At 42.4% G+C, this 21,428-nt stretch overlaps 1 protein-coding gene across 2 annotated transcripts in view; it reads right to left on the reverse strand.

Annotated features, from left to right (window-relative positions):
- cluha (clustered mitochondria (cluA/CLU1) homolog a) overlaps positions 1-21,428 on the reverse strand; it is a 101,289-nt gene that overhangs the window by 22,062 nt on the left and 57,799 nt on the right. Inside the window, exons 10-20 of one of the 2 annotated variants that reach the window (XM_048612620.1) lie at positions 20,322-21,016; positions 16,557-16,702; positions 15,965-16,069; positions 14,592-14,692; positions 8,819-8,971; positions 8,547-8,609; positions 6,725-6,969; positions 5,357-5,441; positions 4,227-4,380; positions 2,478-2,617; positions 395-475 (exon numbers count right to left, since the gene is read on the reverse strand). In XM_048612620.1, coding sequence (XP_048468577.1) covers positions 395-475; positions 2,478-2,617; positions 4,227-4,380; positions 5,357-5,441; positions 6,725-6,969; positions 8,547-8,609; positions 8,819-8,971; positions 14,592-14,692; positions 15,965-16,069; positions 16,557-16,702; positions 20,322-21,016 — 1,968 coding nt within the window. Of the gene's footprint in view, positions 1-394; positions 476-2,477; positions 2,618-4,226; positions 4,381-5,356; positions 5,442-6,724; positions 6,970-8,546; positions 8,610-8,818; positions 8,972-14,591; positions 14,693-15,964; positions 16,070-16,478; positions 16,703-20,321; positions 21,017-21,428 lie in introns of both variants that reach the window. The other variant, XM_048612619.1, reaches the window with a different exon arrangement.

Here is a 21,428-nt window from a genome sequence, read left to right on the forward strand (position 1 = left end):
GAAGGGTCTAGGCCCGAAACGTCAGCCTTTCTGCTCCTATGATGCTGCTTGGCCTGCTGTGTTCATCCAGCCCTGCACCTTGTTGTCTCGGATTCTCCAGCATCTGCAGTTCCAACTATCTCCACTCCAAGTGCGCTACCTGTACTGCGGAACATCCAGAAAATAGACCTGAAATTCCTGACTTCTCTAGTTTAAGATAAGAATGGTCGGGCAGCCTCATGGCTTACAGCAGCTACATACCCATGCTCATCTTTCTCGGGTGGAATGAGTTTATTGTGCAATTAAACTCTTGGATGCATCGCACAGATGTAACTGATCATTTGCATGCCCTCCCTCAACACTGCTGCCTCGATAAGAGTGAGATGACATGACTGTTTTTAAATATAGAACTTACATATTCCTGGATTGTGTTGGGATGATCGACGCCCAGTGATCGTTCACTCATCAGCACTGCCTTCTGCTGGTTACTCAAGGCCTTAAACAGAAAGCAAAATTAAAAACATCTTACATTGTCCACTAAAAAAAAAAAACTGTACATGGCAAATTCAGATAGTTCATGGTAAAATCTCATTGGATTTGGGCAAATTGGAGATAAGGGCCTTAACACTAGCCCTAATTTCCCGGTCCATATCCCGGAGTGTTTGTTACAGCTGGGGAATAAATTTTAAATTATTATTTAATCCTTTTTCAAAAGTGGCAAAGCTAGCTGTTTTTAAACATTTGAATGCATTCTTCATAACCAAAGCCAGTAGTTATGCAGCAGCAAATTACAGCAGGTGTTGGAGTCTGTACTGAAAACAAAAAAATGTTGGAGATCCCAGTGGGTCTGGCAGCATCCATGGAGAAAAACTCAAAACATTAGCTTGTTTTCTCTTCATGAATGCTGCCTGACCCGCTGTGATCTCCAATAATTATGCATCTATTTTATAGTTAATTCATGAACTAATACTGCTTTTTCACAGGGGTTCAAAGAACACAATTACTGCTACAAATTCCACCCTTGTGCCACTGACCGTAATCCCCTGGCAAACCTCAAAAACCGGTTTAGTGCCGAGTTTGAAAGCCCACATCCACTTCATCAAAAGCCGTGCCTGCAACACTTATCACCTCTACGTCTGCCAATCTGCTATTGAAATCCTAACTCCTATCATTTTCAGGTTCAACTATTCCCAACACTTTCCTGGCCTCCCATCTTCTATGTTCTGTGCATTTAAGTTCATCCATAGCTGCTGCACACGACCCACTCCTACTCTCAGCCTTTGATGGTCTACACAGATCCCCAGTCTCTAAATGCCTTTGGCTTAAAATTCTCGACCTCATATTTAATTTGCTTTCTGGTCTCATTCTCATGTCTGTAATCGGATCGAGCTCATCAACTAGTCATGAATTCTCAGTTCCACAGACTGGTCTCCTGTGTATCTCTTACAATAAAATTACAGCCACTCAGGTCCTAAGCCTGGGAATTCCAAGTCTAAATCCCTTCAGCTCACCACTATCCTCTTTTCCTCCAATGGGGATCTTAAAGGCACCTCTTAGACCAAGCTCTTAATCACTTTTCCAAATATCCCACCCACTTCAGTTTTCACTTCTGTCTTACCACACCTCGTATACAATGGTCTAGTCTGTAAATAAATGCAGGTTGGCATTGCCAAACCTGTCAAAACACTAATCAGGAAAGAAGCGGTCAGGATGTGGAAAGATGGGATTTGATCAGCTTTATTCTGCGTACTGCACTCAGGTGGATGAGGTGAGAGAAGACTTTTACAGTTTATTGTCCTGACTTGGATTCCCAAGAGCAGAATGGAGTTTCACAATGGCTGTGCACCTCATCACCTTTGGCTGTCTGTGGGATCAGCAGACAGGGGTTAAAACAGCATTCTGTTGGGCACTTAGCAACACATAACTGGTTTCTCTGCTTCTGGCAATAAGATGAAGTGGGCCGTAGAGCCATATCACAGGGTAACTAGAAGCAACCGTAGCCTCCATATTGTCATTCTAATATCACTTATGTATCTTTGATGTATTACGATTTAGCATGGGTATGCTTGAAATATAGTGATCAAAACTAGATTTACAAAGAGTTGTGAGTGAACCACAGTATGTTTTGCATATACTGGACTGGGGAGTGTGACGAGGGCACACTGAGGGGATGGTGCTGTGACTTCTCAATAAAGACCGGATTCTGTCGCAGTTATAACTGAAGCTTGCACACTGGTGTTTACGATACAGGTAGTCCCTGGGTTACAAACAGGTTCCATTCTTGAATACATCGGAATATCATACAGTACAATAGCCGTTTGTAAGTACGAGCAAACATTAGCATCTTGGGATCATTAGGATCTTTTAAAATTAACATTTTTATGGGATCTCGTTTGCAAGTACAGGGTGCCCCTAAGACCGGGACCACCTGTAATGAGATGAAACAGCCCCAGCTGCTATAATATTAAACAAAACTCTAACGACAGTGGAGGCCATACCTCATTATAGTCACCCATGATATAATTAAGACGAGCTAGCAGCCTCAGGCATGCACAGATTTCCACGTGCATTGCTCCATATACATTATTGAAAAGGTTTAAGGCCTCGTTGATGAGCTCACATCCCTCTTTTAAGAATCCTGTAAAATAAAACATTTTCGCCAAATTATACAAGGGTTACGATGAGGGAAGATCCACAGTGAGGGAGGCCATTTGGCCAATCCTTCTGTATCACAAGGCCCAGAGATGAACGAACACAGATAATCACCCCCAGCCTGACTCTATTCAAACGTCATGTCACGTTGCTCAAATGAAGTTCAGGATGTCAGTCCTAAATTGCCCATTTACTTATCGTGTTGTGCATGTTTCAGGTGTCCTAACATAGTGCAGTTACTTGACCTATACCTCAAAACTGCTATATTTTTCAATGTCATCTGTTAGGGACGACACTTGTCAATCCATTTTCATAACGCAATGAATAACTTGTAATATCAGCGATTAAATGGTAAATCTTTTACAGATTAAGTCAAATATGATATACTGTCCTTCGCAGACTGTAAACCTCACCTCCCTTCTGTGAATTTAGTTGGAACAGTTCTTACCTGGATGGACTGGCTAAAGAGAAACATTACAAGGAATAAGTACACAGGAATAAAATAGTGGGGGGAGATGGTGATGTAGTGGTAATGTCACTGAGCTAGTAGTCCAGGGGCCCAGGATAATGCTCTAGGAAGACAGGTTCAAATCCCCCCCTTGGCAGCTGGTGGAATTTAAAGGTCAAATAATAAATGTGGAATATGGAACTAACCTCAGTGAAAGATTTCCACGAGCCTCAGAGAAGAAATTCCTCCTCACCCTGTCTTAAATGGCCAAACCCTTAGTCTAAGATTGTGCCCACTGGTCCTGGACACCCTGTCGACAAGGGGAAACTATCTTTCTGCATATACTCCGTCAAGAATCTTGGAATAAAAGTAAAATACTGTGGAGACTGGAAATCGGAAACAAACTTAGAGATTGGAGGAGGAACTCAGCTGGTCTGGCAGCAACTGTGGAGAGAGAAATAGAGTTAATGTTTTGAGTCGGGTTTGACTTCTGAACGGTTCTGAAGGCGACTAGAGGAGCTGACAGCTTAAAACGCAGGAGGGTGGTTCCTGATGACTAGAAAGTTCAGAACCAAAGGTCACAGTCTAAAGGATACGTGGCTGGCCATTTAGGACTGATATTAGAAGAAACTTCTTCAGCCAGAGAGTGGGGAGCCTGTGGGATTTTTTGTCACAAAAAGTGGTTGAGGCCTAAACATGAAATGTTTTCAAGGAGGAGTTCAACATAGTTCTTAGGATTAAAGAGGTCAAAGGGTTTGGGGAGAAAGCAGGAACAGGGTACGGAGTTAGATCATGTTGAATAGTGGAGCAGGCTTAAAAGGGCCAAATGGTCTATTCCTGCTCGAACTTTCTACTTTTCTAAGACAGTCCCTCCATTCCTGATCAGCCTAATGAACATTCTGTGGACTGCCTTCAGTGCAGTATATCTTTCCTTAGTTAAGGTGCCTGAACTGTTCTCAGTCACTCAGCTGTGATCTGACTAAGCCTTGTATAGTTTTAGAAAGAACTCCTTGTTTTTATACTTCATTCCTTTTGAAATAAAGGCCTCATTCCAACAGGCTCATTATTAGTGAACAGTGAACAATTAAAAAAAACCAAAAGATCCCAGCAGTAGTCCTTGATATTTCCTGTGCCGTGGATACAGTACCTTGTTGGACTTTAGCTTGTCCACTTTGGAAGAAATGGAAGGCATCAGATGCTTTGGGATTCACATGTTTGACAACTGGAAAAATATTGAGGATATCCTCCTCTGTGAAGGTGGGCCGGTGACGACTGTCGAAGTTGTACTCTTTCAGAAGGATCTACAAAGTCAAAAGGTTCCAATAAGTATGTTACAACCTCAGATGGATCCAACCAACATCCAGATTAGGCACAGCGTTCATTACTGTAGTGTCACTTCTCAGGATGATGAGCCTTGTTCCCTCTAATTGTTCTCACCACTGTGTAAGCCTCCAAGTTCCATGCATGACAATGTATAGCGGACCAGGAAATTAACGTGCCCAGAGCTGAATGATCTGAGTGAACCCGCTGACTGGCCACACAGCTTAGAGGGAGTTAGTGATGAGCATTAATTTGGTCCTGCTCCAAGCATCTAATATAATTAAACAATCAATTCAAGAGTTTTAGCTTCCAATCGCTTAGTGATGTTTACTTCTACATGACTGGTTGGAACAGTTACAATCCATTCACAACCAATACCACGGTCATGTTTAACTTTATGAAACAATGGCTAGGCAATGTTGTGTCCAGTTCTAGCCACCAGACTGTAGAAAGGATGTCAGCAGCATGAAGAGGGTCAGAGAAGTCTACTGAAATGATAACAGGAACCTCAATTACGTGCAGAGGTGAGCAAAGCTGTATTTGCTCTCCTTACAGGAGAGAAGGTTAAAAGGAAATTTAGAAAAGATGTTAAGAATGCTGAAGGATTTTGGCAAGATTACGTAAGAGGAAAAAAGAACCATTCCATTGGCAGGAGAGTCAACACCTTAAAAACATGTCCTTTGAGTAATGGGCAGTAAAGTCACAGGAAATCAGGAGAACTTTTACAGGTGCACAGTTGGTTATATTTTTAAATACACTGTCTGATACAGTAGTGGAAGCAGATTCAATGCTGACTTCAAAAAAAGGAACTGGGTATAAAATTGAAAGTTAAAAATTTGTACGACTTTGGTCAGGAGCAGGGGCGTGACACCAACTGGATAGTTCTTTCAAAGGGCTGGTACAGGCATGAATGGGCTGAATGGCCTTTTTCTGTGCTTTACAGTTCTATAATCTTACCTGTATACCTGACTTCACGCAGATTTCTCTCAAGAGGCTGATCTTCTGTAGGCCATACTTCTCTACAGCTTGATCCACACTCTCACTGGACAAATGATAAGCAGAGACAACATACACTGAGAATAAACAAGAAATCCATCAGGAGTCTAAACATTCACTTTCTGCAATCAACTGAATGGTCATGAGAGCTTTGCAAGTCTCTTTGCACAGACAATTAATTCAGAATATGTCAAGTCTGATAGCTCACAAAAACTAAGCCCTGCCAGCCATATGTTGCATTCCAAATACATACGTATAAATTATTTCCTTTCTTTACCACTTCAAAATCCAATTAAGGTGCTTCAATTCATCATTAAGGCTCACCAAGACTGATGCAATTTTAAAGAACAAGTGCTATTAAATAGATGAAAGAAAAGTACTTAAAGCTCTAAGTTCCATTTTTTAAAATTGCTAACGCTAAAGTCTAAATAGACTTGCACGAAAAGTTATTATTTTGAATTGCTACGTTTGGCCTAAGGCTGTGTAAGATCCTCTGGGTTACTGTCTTGCATCATTGCTGGGGGTCATGAAGTAGGTGCCCAGCTCTCTGCTTACATTTTGTCTTCCTTTGCAAAGCTAACGTTTTTACACCACGTGGCGATCCCCTGGTTTGGTGCAGAATTAAGCGATCCTGAGACATGGGTCTTACAACAAAACAGCCCGATTTTAGTTAGCCCTGCACTAAAATTCAAGAGTGTGCAGGTCAGAATAGGCTCTGCGTTCTGCTCAACTGTGAATCCCTCACGAGAACCTAGCTCACTGACACTCAACTGTGCAGGCTCAAGCCTTGGCATTGTACTGATTTTGTTGATAGCAATCGTTCAACTATAACCCAAGACAAAACAAATGCTCAGAAAAGGTGACGAGAAGACAGAGTAATGTAAATATCTAACTTGGAAATGATGTATTTAACTTCAGTCCTTGGGTTTAGGATCACAGAGTTTTTACTGGAAAAGGCCCTTCAGCCTGTCAGGCCAGTACCGATCATTAAGCATCTATCTATTCCAACCCCATTTTCCAGTTATGCTACGGTATTTAAAGTGCTCATCAAAATAGTTTTTAAATGTCTTGAGGGTTCCTGCCTCTACTACTCCTTTAGACTGTAAATTCCAAATAACCCCCACTTTGAGGTGAAAAACATCTTCCTCAATTCCTCTCCAAACCTCCTGATCCTGACCTTAAGGCTTCACCCCTGGATAGTGACACCTCTACTAAACTAGCTTATCTAACTTTGCACACCTCAATCAGGTTCCCCCCTTGGCCTTCTCTGTTCTAAAAGGAAGACAAATACGGCATTCCAACAATGCACTGCAGTTCAGTTATCCATACCAGTCTATACTGAAGCTGAAGTAGTTCTTAGTCTCATTACTGATGCTCTTCCAGAGTTCCTGAGGGGTCGTGCTGGCCCAGGTCGTGTTATCAGCATTTCCCAGGTGCCGCGGTTTCCTCTTGTTCCTCTTCTTCTTCGAGACAAGCTCATCCATAGGGAGGTGAGCAATGGGGTTTGGGAAGGAACTGAGGAAGCAGTTGAGGAAATGGCTTATGGCGACAGACAGACCAGACAGCTCCACTCCCTAAAGCAGGCAAGAAGGCAAAAAAAGGTCAAAAACATTATTTTCGTAGGGTCTTCCAAGCTGAGCACTATGAAACTGATGGGCGGGGAAAGATCAAACAAGCCTGTCCCAGACAATGGTGCTGGGCTGTGATGACCAGACACTATTTTTAATGTCTCCTTCCACCTCCACTCACTCCTATGGCATTATTAATCAAAGGTAACTAAACAGAGAGGATAAAAACAGCAAATATAAAGATAGTCTGGAAATTTCCTCTCTAACTCTCTTCGCTGATTTAAGCCAGTTCAGGAGATCATATGAAATAGGAGTTAGTCTGCAAAAGATATTAAAACATTGCCAAAACATCACAGCATTAGTGACAAAAAGATGGCCGGCCGAGCAAAAGTATGTGCACGCAACTTGGTTTTAACCTGTGCACCAGGAGTCAATGGCTTGAGAGGGTTGTGCAAAATGGCATTGTTCGACTGTGCCAGTCAGTATCCAGGTAAGAAATGCATATTGCTCCCAGGGATATTGACAACATTAAAACAGGAATCTTGAAGCTGAGTTTTTATTTATTTATTGATTAATTAATTCACATTATACAAGTGTCCCTGGTAACATCAACATTTATTGCTCAACCTAAACACTTCTCGCAACCTTCTTAAACCACTGCAGTCCATCATAATGGTTTTTGATAAAACTGAGTAGCTTCCGAGGCCAGAGGGCAGTTTAGAGTCAGCCACAATGCTGTCGGTCTGGAGTCACATGCAGGCCAGACCAGGTAAGGTCGGCATGGAGACAGCAAGGACTGCAAATGCTGGAAGCTAGAGTCAATAAATGTGGAGCTGAAAAAGCACAGCCGATGAGACAGCATCTGAGGAGCAGGAATGTCAACGTTTCGGGCTGAAACCGCTCGTCAGGAAGGGTTTCGGCCCAAAACGTTGACTTTCCTCCTCCTCGGATGCTGTCTCACCAGCTGTGCTTTTCAATTCCACGTTAATTGACTCAGGTAAGGGCGGCAGATTTCCTTCCCTAAAACGGCATTAGTGAACCTGATGGGTTTCTATGACAAACAATGATAGTTGCATGGTCAGCTCTACTGAGACTAGCTGACACTGAAAGATATGCAGAAGACAAATTAAAAAGGGAGTTGAACAAAAATGTATGCAGGAAGCTCTTTTCCTTGGCTGTATGAACTGGTCAGCAATTTAGAGAGACAAAAAGGAGGTAGAAAGAGAAAATATATGGTGCAATTGAAGTGTTTAAGTATTTGCTATTAAATAAGGCATTCACATCCATGCAAACAATTCTAAAATTAGTTAATAAGAGGCCATTATGCCCATTTTGCCAGTGCAATCTCTTCCCATCTACTATATACGTATACACTCTGGTCCTATTTTCAGATTGCACAGGATCAACTGCAGATGCAGTGTATGTTACACTCTTACAAAGCGGGAGTAGGCTGTTTAGTCCCTTGATCCCGTTCTGCCCTTTACGAAATCAGGACTGATTTGCACCCCAGCTCCAGCCGCAGTCTAAAGCTGACATTTAGAACTGCACTTCCTCTGGGAGGAAATTTATGAACATGCTCTTACCTGAAGATATATTTTGAAGATATGTTTAGCAGATCGGGTAATTAATTCAGTCACTCCAAGTTTCTGCAGTTTTTAAAAAGAAGTATTTGAAAGCACCTGTGTTAATAAAAATGCGGTTCTATGCACACTTTGAATAACTACACACAAGATAAAATTATTCTGAATGCACTGTGGTTAAGTAACTGTTCTTAACTCAATTAAAACAGCTGACAAATTTTTTAAGATAAAATCAATAGCATGTCTTTGTGTTAACCAATAACAAAAATACATACATAAATGTGGTCCAACTGCTGTCTAGCAGGACTCTTCGAAACAAACTCAACTATTTTAGCCAGGTAACGGATGTTGATGCCCCGCTGATGCATAGCTTCTGCCAACGTGGCACCATCCATCGGAAGGACAGTGTGATCGGCACAGTCTTTTATCTAAAACAAAGAAGGCATACATTCTTCCAGATGCAGTGCACAAAGATAAATGCTTGGATAAAGCTGGAGAATCCAAAAGCTGAAGAGATGCTTCAAAAGCCACAGGGAATTGAGACAATTACGAATTGAATTGATATTCTGTACATTCAATTACCTCTCACAAAAGGTTTAAAAAATAGTTCTAGTCATTTAACTGGCCTAAGTTAACACAGGAGTGAGTGAAGGGTCCAAAAAAATGGCCTCCAGCTAATTTGAATAATCAGTACAACATAAAAGACTGGATACATTCTAAACTAGGCGACTATCCAAGTCTAGATCATTTTGAAAGTCTAATGTTTGGCTATTTCAATAAGAAAAGGAATTAGTTGACATACGACTATTCTGTCATCCCTTTCTCCAATCCCTTCCCTTAACAAGGCATGAGGCCAAGCCAATCACGGCTCTTCCTGTCATGCCTCTCTGCAGGCCAGAATGAGAATGGCATTGGGCAGCACGCTCCCTTGTAGCTCCAAAGTCAGGAAAGGTGGCTTGGTTTTGGGGTTGGGGCGAGTGGTCCTGGAAAATAAGTTCTTTCTCCCCAAATTTTAAGGGAACACGCACCCACCCACTCCCACCCCCAATGGCACAGGCACACACAAACACACACCCCACAGGCACGGGTACTCACACTCACTGGCACACATATACAGGCGCGAGCACTCACACATCCGCGCCCCCCCCCCTCCCAAACATGCACACACACACACAGACACACACACAGACACAGGCACTCATACACACACACAGACACTTGTAAAATTCATTCCTGGCATCACTGGCTAGGCCAGCATTTATTGCCCACAGGGCAGTATAGAGTCAACCAGATTGCTGTGGGTCTGGAGTCACATGTTGGCCAGACCAAGTAGGAATGGCAGCTTCCCTCCCTCCAGGACATTAAGTGAACTAGATGGGTTTCTTCTGACAACTGACAATGGTTTCATGGCTGTCCACAGATTCTGAATTCCTGATTTTTTAATTGAATCTGAAGTCCACCATTTGCCACATCTATATTATCTATATATGCAGCGTCAGGAATCTCCAACCCTTCAGGATGGGTGAAATGGGCCTGTGAAGTTATCTGTTTCTCTGCCGTAAAACTTAGGTATACTTTTACAGTAGAGCAGCAGAGTCAGAGTCATACAACACGGAAACAGATCTTTCGGCCCATACCGACCGGGTTTCCTAAACTGAACTAGTTCCATTTGCCTTCATTTGCCCAATATTCTTCTAAACCATTCCTATCCACGTACCTGTCCGAATGTCTTTTCATTAGAACACAGAACAGTACAGTACAGGAACAGGCCATTTGGCCTACAAAGTTATGCTGAACATGCTACCAAATTAAACTAATCCCTCCTGCCTATCCTTGGTCCAGATCCCTCCATTCCTTGCATATTCATGCGCTTGTCTAAAAGTCTCTCAAACACCCCTCACGTATCTGTCTCCACCAGCATCCCTGGCAGTGTGTTCCAGACTCCTATCACTCTCTGGTAAAAAAACTTGCTCTTCACATCTCCTTTGAACTTTCCACTTCTCATCTTAAATGCATGCCCTCTAGTATTAGACATTTCAACTCTACGAAAAAAGATTATGACTGTCAACCCTATCTATGCATCTCATAATTTTATAGACTTTTATCAAATCTCCCCTCAACCTCCGCCGCTTCAGAGAAAACAATCACAGTTTTACTGGCCTCTCCTTATAGCTCATACTGTCTAGTCCAGGCAGCATCCTGGTAAACCTCTTCTGCACCCTCTCCAAAGCCTCCGTGACCTTCCTGTAATTTGGCCAGCTCAACTGAACGCAGTACTCACTGTGGCCTAACCAAAGTCTCAAAGCTGCAACATGACTCTTTTACCCAATTCCCTGACCAATAAAGGTAAGCATGCCATATGCCTTCTTTACCATCCTATCTACATGCGTGGCCGCTTTCAAAGACCTTTGGACTTGAACCTCAAGATCCCTCTGTACATTAATGCTGTCCAGGATCATGCCATTAACTCTATACTTTTCCTTAATATTTGATGTCCCAAAAGTACAACACCTCACACTTACCCAGATTACACTCCATCTGCCATTTCTCGCCCAATTTCTGCAACTGATCTATATCCGCTATATCCTTTGACAGCCTTCTACACTACCCACAATTCCCCCAATCTATGTGTCATTGGCAAACTTACTAACTCACCCATCTACATTTTCATTTGAGTCATTTATACATATCACAAACAGCAGGAGGTCCAGTACGGATCCCTGTGGAACACAATTAGACACAGACCTCCAGCCAGAGAAACACCCTTCCACCACTACCTCTGCCCTTTAGGGGCAAGCCAATTCTGAATCCAAGTGGTCAAGTCACTGTGGATCCCTTGCATCTTAATATTCTGGATGAGCCTACCATGAGGGAGCTTGTTGAAAATCCATGTAAACAGCATCCCACTGCTCCACCCTCATCGAAAATTTCAATCAAATTAGTAAGACATGACCTGCCCTGCACAAAGCTACGCTGATTGTCCCTAATTAGGCCATGCTTTTCCAAACTCACATAAATTCTATCCCTAAGAATTCTCTCCAATAGCCTCCCAGCCATCCATGAGACACTCACTGGTCTGTAGTTTCCTGGATTAGCCCTATTTCCTTTCTTGAGCAGAGGAGGAACATTAGCTACTCGCCAGTTCTCTGGAACCTCTCAAATGGTTAGCGTGGATAGAAAGGTCTTGGTCAAGGTCCCAGTAATCTCCTCTCTTGCCTCTCTCAATAACCTGGGGTAGTTTCCATCAGGTCCTGGGGACTTATCCACCTAAATGCTCTTCAAAAGACCCAACACCAGTTCCTTCTTGATGTCAAAATGCCCTAGCATATTAGCATGCTCCACACAGATCTCACTATCCTCAATATCTTTCTCCTGGATGAATATCGACTCAAGTACTTATTTAGGATCTCGCTCGCATCCCCTGCCTCCAAGCACAAGTTCCGTCCTTTATCCTCGAGTGGTCCTACCTTCTCCCTCAATATCCTCTTATTTTTAATGTACGTATAGAATGCCTCAGGATTCTTTTTAACCCTACTTGCCAAGGTCATTTCATTGCCCCTTCTTGCTCTAATTAGGCTCTGGACAATTTTTGCTTTCTAAACCTTACATATGCTTCTTCTTCCCTTTTGACTAAATTCACAACTTCCTTCATTATCCAAGGGTCCCTTACCTTGCCCTTCCTCCTTACTGAAACATGCCATTTCCTGAACTCTCATCAGCAGGCCCTTAAACAACTTCCACATGTCAACTGTGGACTTGCCTAAATACAGCTCCTCCCAATTTATCTTCTCTAGTTCTTGCCTAAGACTGACATAATTTGCCCTCCCCCAATTTAGTATCTTCCCACAAGGTCCTGACTTATCCTCATCTATAGCTATCTTAAAACTTAAGGAGTTGTGATTACGGTTTCCAAAATGCTATCCCGGTAAAAGGTCAGTCACCCGACCAGGCTCATTAGCCGATACAATGTTCAGTATGGCCCCTCCTCTATTTGGGCTATCCACATACTGTTTCAAGAAACCTTCTTGCATGCACTTAAGAAATTCTGCCCCGTCTAAGCCTCTTAGAACATAGAACATTACAGCGCAGTACAGGCCCTTTGGCCCTCGATGTTGCACCGACTTGTGAAACCAATCTGAAGCCCATCTAACCTACACTATTCCATTATCATCCATATGTTTATCCAATGACCATTTAAATGCCCTTAAAGTTGGCGAGTCTACTGCTGTTGCAGGCAGGGTATTCCACGCCCTTACTACTCTGAGTAAAGAACCTACCTCTGACATCTGTCCTATATCTATCACCCCTCAATTTAAAGCTATGTCCCCTCGTGCTAGCCATCACCATCCGAGGAAAAAGGCTCTCACTGTCCACCCTATCTAAGCCTCTGATCATCTTGTATGTCTCTATTAAGTCACCTCTTAACCTTCTTCTCTCTAACGAAAGCAGCCTCAAGTCCCTCAGCCTTTCCTCATAAGACCTTCCCTCCATACCAGGCAACATCCTGGTAAACCTCCTCGGCACCCTTTCCAATGCTTCCACATCCTTCCTATAATGCGGTGACCAGAACTGTACGCAATACTCCAAGTGCGGCCGCACCAGAGGTTTGTACAGCTGCAACATGACCTCATGGCTCTGAAACTCAATCCCTCTACCAATAAAACCTAACACACCGTACGCCTTCTTAACAACCCTATCAACCTGGGTGGCAACTTTCAGGGATCTATGCACATGGACACAGAGGTCTCTCTGCTCATCCACACTACCAAGAATCTTACCATTAGCCCAGTACTCTGTATTCCTGTTACTCCTTCCAAAGTGAATCACCTCACACTTTTCCGATTAAACTCCATTTGCCGCCTCTCAGCCCAGCTCTGCAGCTTATCTATGTCCCTCTGTAACCTGCAACATCCTTCCGCACTATCCACAACTCCACCGACTTTGGTGTCATCCGCAAATTTACTAACCCATCCTTCTACGCCCTCATCCAGGTCATTTATAAATATGACAAACAGCAGTGGCCCCAAAACAGATCCTTGAGGTACACCACGAGTAACTGAACTCTAGGATGAACATTTCCCATCAACCACCACCCTCTGTCTTCTTACAGCTAGCCAATTTCTGATCCAGACCGCCAAATCACCCTCAATCCCATGCCTCCGTATTTTCTGCAATAGCCTACCGTGGGTAACCTTATCAAACGTTTTACTGAAATCCATATCCACCACATCAACTGCTTTACCCTCATCCACCTGTTTGGTCACCTTCTCGAAGAACTCAATAAGGTTTGTGAGGCATGACCTACCCTTCACAAAACCGTGTTGACTATCCCTAATCAAATTATTCTTTTCTAGATGATTATGAATCCTATCTCTTATAATCCTTTCCAACACTTTACCCACAACCGAAGTAAGGCTCACTGGTCTATAATTACCAGGGTTGTCTCTACTCCCCTTCTTGAACAAGGGGACAACATTTGCTAGTCTCCAGTCTTCTGGCACTATTCCTGTAGATAATGACGACATAAAGATCAAAGCCAAAGGCTCTGCAATCTCCTCCCTAGCTCCCCAGAGAATCCTAGGATAAATCCCATCCGGCCCAGGGGACTTATCTATTTTCACACCTTCCAGAATTGCTAACACCTCCTCCTTATGAACCTCAATCCCGTCTAGTCTAATAGCATGTATCTCAGTATTCTCCTCGACAAAGTTGTCTTTTTCCTGTGTGAATACTTGCTCGAAGGGCTCTAATATTGTAATAATACCCAACTCTGCAACTTCCCTAGCAGCTCATTCCATACACGCACCACCCTCTGCTTGAGAAAGTTGCCCCTCAGGTCCTTTTTAAAATCATTCCCCTCTCACCTTAAACCTATGCCTTCAAGTTTTGAACTCTCCGACCCTGGAGCTGATTTTGTCCACAAAAAACCACCAGCTAATGGAATTGGCTTAACCGTATAAGACTGAAGAAAAGCAAAACTAGTTATTTTCGGGTGGGTTAGATGTGCAGCCAGCAGTAAAAGATAAGTTAATGGTGTTCCGTTCTTACCAATGAAGGAATCTGGCAGGAAACAAGAAAGGCAGCTGCATCTTTCAACAACTGCTTCTGCTTTTGGAGTTCTTCACTGTTAGGATCATGGAAACTGACCCCTGCAACAAACCAAGGTCAGAACTAGACGCTATCCATATTTTATGTAAAGCAGACGTGGAATCAGGAACAAAAGGCATAACAACTTAGACTACTATAGCATGCTATACGTTACATAGCCCTTAAAAACATGTGAACACAGAGCCACCAGTGAATGATTACATCCCTTCAAATGCCACATCTGGGTTTTTCCATATTCCATAACTCCCAAGTCAACACAGTGTTTTATAATAAAACAAAACAAAAAAAAAGCAGCAATTCAATACTTCTTAATGAATGCAGGAGCTCTGAATTAGTCAAAGCAGACAAATGAAAAGAAAACCAGCCAGTCAATGTATTCTGCAGGCAAACATTCAAACCAGTTCCTGAGGCACCAAATATTGTTGCAAAAACGTTGTCTTTGTTCTTTACATCAATAAAGTTAATGGGCACACTTTTGAAAGTAAAAGACATGATTCTCAACATTTTGTTCTCTGTTCCTATTTCACTCCTTGCAGAGAAAATGCAAACCATTAAAACTACATTAAACTATATCTTGTTAGGAAAACTTCACCACAAAATCTAATCATGAGCGAGCGTTACATTCCTGGAAAAACTCACAAATGGTGACCATGCTTATAACGGGAATCAATTGGATAGCTTCCAAATATCCAAAACTGTGAGACATAACAGTAAATAGTGGAAGATAACAGTCAATAATAACAACGTTTTTGAAAAACGAAGATTGACTGGAGGAATAATGTAAAAAAAAAAAGAAATATTTGTCACTCTGACCCTTATTATAAAGGCTCACAACATGGGCCCGCATGCAATGCAGCGGCTGATACACTCAGTTCTTGCTTTCCAGTCCTAGAAATAGATTCATGATATCCTTATGGCCACAATTTTGACAATAATCAGGTTCCTTGTGCTGGTAAGACTGGCTCATCAGCTGCTATTGTCAAATATTTTGCTTCTTCTACTTCTTTAAAAAGAGTTCTATCAATCATTGTAGATTATTTCTATTTATAGATATGAAAATAATAACATCTCAATTGATGCTTCAAGTCCAATAGCATCCTAATGAATATTTTCCAACATTTACAATTCAAATCAAAGCAAGTTCTAGACAACTAAATTGTAGAAGATATCATTGCTGCAAATGACAATAAAAAAAGCCTTGTCAATTGTTATAAACCACTGCAGTGATAGGATTTCTTTTGCACAATCACAGCTCTGAAATCTATAGTAGCACAAACATACATTGCATGGCATGTGCTATAACTCCTCCGTACCTGGTGAAAATATATCTGGGTTGAAGCGAATATTGAAAGATGTATTGCTGACAGAGCCAACCGCTTTACAGGCGTTCAGAATGACCTCCCTACTCTTCGGGTCAACTGCAAATATTGAAGACAAAACAAAGAGATTCCTAAAAGAAATGCACACTAATAACAAAATGCGGCAACTAGTCCATTGAAATGCAATGAGCTAAACACTTTGAAAATCGAACGCGCATCTCAGAAAATTGCATTAGCTGAACAGATAGGAGCAGAAAATCAAAATTGGCGTTAATTACACGGCCCCCAGGGGGTCAATACTCAACCTTATCTTTTTAGTTAGAAAAGCCCGAGAGCACATTCTTTGGACAGAATGCAGCTTGGATTACAGAGAGAAGGCGACAATTTAGCAATCGACTTCATGCATTTCATCCGCAGAATTAGTGTTGAAAACAATCAATGCCATCCCGATTAAAGAATCACCACCACAGCCATTGAGAGATCAGCAGGACAGCTTCCAACAAAGTACCTGTTGTGTCTTCTGATGCAACGGACTCTGCAAGGTCTCTAGCTTGATCTAATCCAGAAAGGTTTTCCTCAGCCTTACCATCTTCAGACGCAGTTTTCTTGCTTTCCACAGCCTCGGTTGGAGAAGAGCTGCCATTCTCCGTCACAGCAGTACAATCCTTCTCTTGCTTGCTGGTCTTCTGTTGCATTAGCTGCAAAGCAGCCAGCTTCATGAAAACAAGATACCTGAGAGGGAAGGAAAGGGGAGTTACAGACAAGAAAAGGCTTCTTCCATCGATGTCAATACTAAAGTATGAAGCAACCATTGAAACTTTTGGTAGATATTTATCCTGTACCCATGGGAATACAAATAAAAAGAGTCTGTTGATGACTGGAAGTTAACATATAAAATGAACTGTAAGGAGAGACAAAAATTTACAAGGACATTACCAGGGTTGGAGGGTTTGAGCTATAGGGAGACGCTGAATAGGTTGGGGCTATTATCCCTGGAGCATCGGAGGCTGAGGGGTCACCTTATAGAGGTTTATGACATCATGAAGGGCATGGATAGGGTGAATAGTCAAGGTCTTTTCCCCAGGGTGGGGCAGTCCAAAACTAGAGGGAATAGGTTTAAGGTGAGAGGGGAAGATTTAAAAAATAAAAAAAAGGACCTAAGGGACAACATTTTCACGCAGAGTGTGTATGCAATTAACTGCCAGATGAAGTGGTGGAAGCTGGTACAATTACAACATTTAAAAGGCATCTGGATGGGTAAATGAAAAGGAAGTGTTTGGAGGGTTATGGGCCAAATGTTGGCAAAATGGGATTAGATTAATTTGGGATATCTGGTCGGCATGGACGAGTTGCAGCAAAGGGTCCGTTTCTGTGCTGTACGTCTCGATGATTCTAAATGGACCATAAATCTAGCTGATGTCTAGAACTCCCAACTATATTGTGATAGTTGACACAGCAAAATTGAACAAGACATGTCCAGTTATAATATTCACTTTGAAATACGAGTGTGGCAAGTTTGCCCCCAATCCACATAACCTTCCTGACTTGGAATGATATCATGTCTCCTTTATTGTTTCAAAAGCATCCTAATGCAGCTGTGGGTGTACCCAATGCACCATCGTCATTGGTTTCTATAGGAAGTGGCTCAACCTTGTTGTATCAAATTGGCAGTTGTGGGACTGGGGTAGATTGCTGCCACCAAATGTCCTTCTATTCCTTTTACATTGGCACTAACAGTTCAGACAGCCCCTGATGGGGCACTCTAACAAAAAAAGTCAAGTAGTTAATGGAAACTAATCAAAAATCATCCTTTCTGCTGTTAAATAAAATCATCCCTTCCAAGTACTTTAAATCAACCTGTTTGGACATGTTATGATGTCTCCAGGGCAGGTGAGACTTGAACCTGGGTCCCCTGACTCAGAGGTAAGGACACTACCACTGCACCACAAGTCCTTACTTCGGAATTTTAATCAACCTGTTCAGAGATGTTGCTGCACACCTCTGGAGCAGGTTGGACTTCAACCCAGGTCTCCTGGCCCAGAGGCAGGGCATTACTACAGCACTATAAGCACCCACATCATCCTTTCTATACTGTGTCCAAGGACCTATTCAGTTAGAAGTGGTCGAATGTGAATCTTTGTAGTTTATTGCATGATGGAAATAGGTACAAGTTACATTGACTAATTAGACCTTATCATCAAGAGTAACAGAAGCCAGAGTCGACATGCCTGACCCTATCGGGATGTTGAGCTAGACTCCTTTATTCTCCTTCCAAGACTGTGTGACAACATCAGACTGAGTGGAGCCTAATGAATTTGCTAACATTAGCCCTTCCATGATACATCGTTTATACAAAAAGCTCCACCCTGAGGACAACAGGGATGGATGGGCAACAAATGCTGACCTCTCCAATGAGCCCATATCCTGTGGGACAATGTGCAGATCATACACACACGGGTATGTAAAATTGTATTACAAGTGCACACTGTATAAATTCCACTGCTCCACACCAGGAGCAGGATTTTCTGTACAGTCAGTAATTTTAATGTAACAAAATGAAATATTCGGAATTAAAAGTGTGAAAATTGTGGGGGTTGGGGTGGTGTTGGCATGTTGAAAGGAAGGAAGTAGTGACAAATAGGAATACCACGATTATCTCTGAACTGAAAATGTGTAGCCTCTGAACTTCTGGAGTCGAAGCCTACAATGACAGGACATGGACTGGTCTGGTTTGTCCTGCTGTGGTAACAATTCTCGAAGAAACATCTTGTGACTTCCACTGGTGCTGAATGACAGCTCTCTCCCAGCCAACAGCACTGGTTACAGTCAGCTCAGGCATGGCACATGTTCCACCACATGTGTAACTTATCCCCAACTCAACTTCTCAACCGTGAAGTCCAGACTTAAAAAAACAAGTAACAGCTAACCACAAATTCACTTCCCTTTTACACAAAAGCTTTGTCATCTTTGAGAGCAAGGTTTGACAAGTGCCTTTGTATTATAAATAAATAAAAAGATATAATTGTAAGGGTGTCAGAAACCACAACCTTCCTAGTTTCAAACTCTGGGTCATTGTCTGTGATTTGCTTTGCAGATTTCTGCAATACAACAGTGGAATTTTAGCAACTCAACATAAAGTCTTAACATTAATCAAAAATACAAAGCCATGCCCCACACACACACCTATTGTAACAACTTATTCAATGTCACAAACCATCTCAAGGCCCTTAACCAAAGTGTTATCCTTGAAGTTTGACACTGAGCCACATAAGATGATATTAGGATGGATGACCAAAGGCTTGATCAAAGGAGATGATGTTAAGAAGTATCCTAAAACAGTCAGGAGTGGGGGACAGGGAAGCTTAGAGGGCAGTGCCAGAGCTTAAAATGCAGAGGCACTAAATGATGGACGAATTAAAATCATAGCTGCTTGAAAGACCAGAATGAAAAGAAACAGATCTCTCTGAGGATTGTAGAGCAGCAGCAGATTGAACAGATATGGAAGGAAGAGGTAAAGCAAGCAAGGACTGCACATATTCCACACTTCCTTGAATAAAAGTTTAGAAAAATTTGGCTTATTCTCCTTGGAGCAGAGAAGATTAAGAGGTGACTTTTTTTTTTGAGGTGTTCAAAATTATGACCAATTTTGACAGGGTAAAGGAGGATATTCTGTTTCCACTAGTTAGTATGTCAGTAACTAAGGGTCACATTTTCCAAATTGTCAGTGAGACAGCTAGGAGCGAGGAGAAACTTCTTTACTCAGAGTTGTTAGGATTTGGAATGCGCTGCCTGGGAGAGTGGTGGAGGCAGATTCCATAAGAGATTTCAAAAGAGAGTTGGATATATATTTGAAAGTGATGAATTTAAACGAGATAGGGCTGGAGAATGGGACTTGCTGGGTAGCTTTGTTGGGAGCTGGTACAGACATGATGGGTCAAATGGCCTCCTTCTGTACTGCAAAATTCTATGATTCTAAAGCAAACAGCACAAGAAATTATAGCTAAGTAAAATGCAGAAACTAGGCTTTTATTTTACCAGGCCGATAATGGCTAGTGTTGGCTAGGTGAAGTTGAATTGACTTGTTGATCACATGCTTAGACCAAATTGTCTCCAACTCCACTGTATCCCCAGTCAGTAATTTTAATGTAACAAAATGAAACATTCTGGCTTTTGTGGGTGTTTGGGTGGTGTCGGCATATAGAAAGGAAGGAGGTAGCGACAAATAGAGATGGCATTTATTTATGTTGAAAAGATGGCAATGAAACCACCCTTCCTGCAGCAAAACCAAAACTAAAATTCAAAATGTCCCATAACATTGTGCCCAGAAATTCATACATAATCCTACACTTGCCTGTGTTCAACAAAGGCTTCAATGAGCTCCTGCCTCAGACAGGACAGCCTATGCCTGTGTTCCTTTGGAAAGCCCAATTCGCTGCATTCCTCTGGGAGCTCTTCACCTTCCACAGGGAGGAAATTCAAGTCTGGTGGGAAAGTGCGCAGTAAGTCCAAGATGTAATGGCGGCTGTCATTCCCAATAATGCCTTTGCACTCAACAGAGGAGCAGAGCTCCACTTTCTCGTTCTTGTCATTAAGTACATAGTGCTTCTGGATCTTGAGAGGTCTTGCTGTCTTCTCCAACAACTCTAGGTATTTGGGGTGAGATACAACTGTTTTGCCAAAGTCAATGGACCCATATATAACACTCTGTTCCTGCTCCCGCTCCAGAATACCGGGAATGATCGACTGTGCGGTCACCCTGTAACCCCTGTAGTCCACCACCACAGTCCCCAAAGTATAAAGCCCTTCTACATCGACTGCGTTATAAGCCCGGACCCCATTCAGGTCGTTGGTGGGAGCCACGTAGGCTGCATTGTCCCCACCAAAGTCCTTGTAATGGTCGCGGACATCGAAGCCCAGGCTGAAGAAGATGTTGTTCCAAATGAACATCTGCATTTTCGTTTCTTCCCCTGGATTGATGGCCATGACATTTCCATCGATCACTGCCATTGCACCCCGTGTGGCAGCTGCTGCAAAGTCACTGTGCACCTTTAGAAAGATAAAGCAAACAATAAATTTAAAGTGTTGTCACTGCAGCACCATGCAAACTGTAGTGAGCCGACAGTACTCAGCAGTAAATAAACAGCCCTGCAGCCTGACTTATCTGTAGGATGACAAGACACTAGCCTCCTGTTAAACTGCAACGTCCTAGCAAGTACCTCTGACTGATGCTAAGTGCAGACATGAGGGAGGAACTCAAAATTACACACGATGTATTCAAATTGGAACTAAGTGGTACTGAAAAGAAAAAAAAAGACAAAAAAAATGTACGAGAACAGGACATTGATGCAATAGGAAGTGCCTGTCTGGTTTTCAACCCTTTACTCCTTCAAAACCAACCACAAGGTGTAACCCAGAATGCTGAGGAATTGCAGAGAAGACTGTGCTGTCCCCTATCGAA

This window comes from Rhincodon typus, chromosome 26 (genome assembly GCF_021869965.1).
Source record: "Rhincodon typus isolate 14 chromosome 26, sRhiTyp1.1, whole genome shotgun sequence".
NCBI lineage: Eukaryota > Metazoa > Chordata > Chondrichthyes > Orectolobiformes > Rhincodontidae > Rhincodon > Rhincodon typus.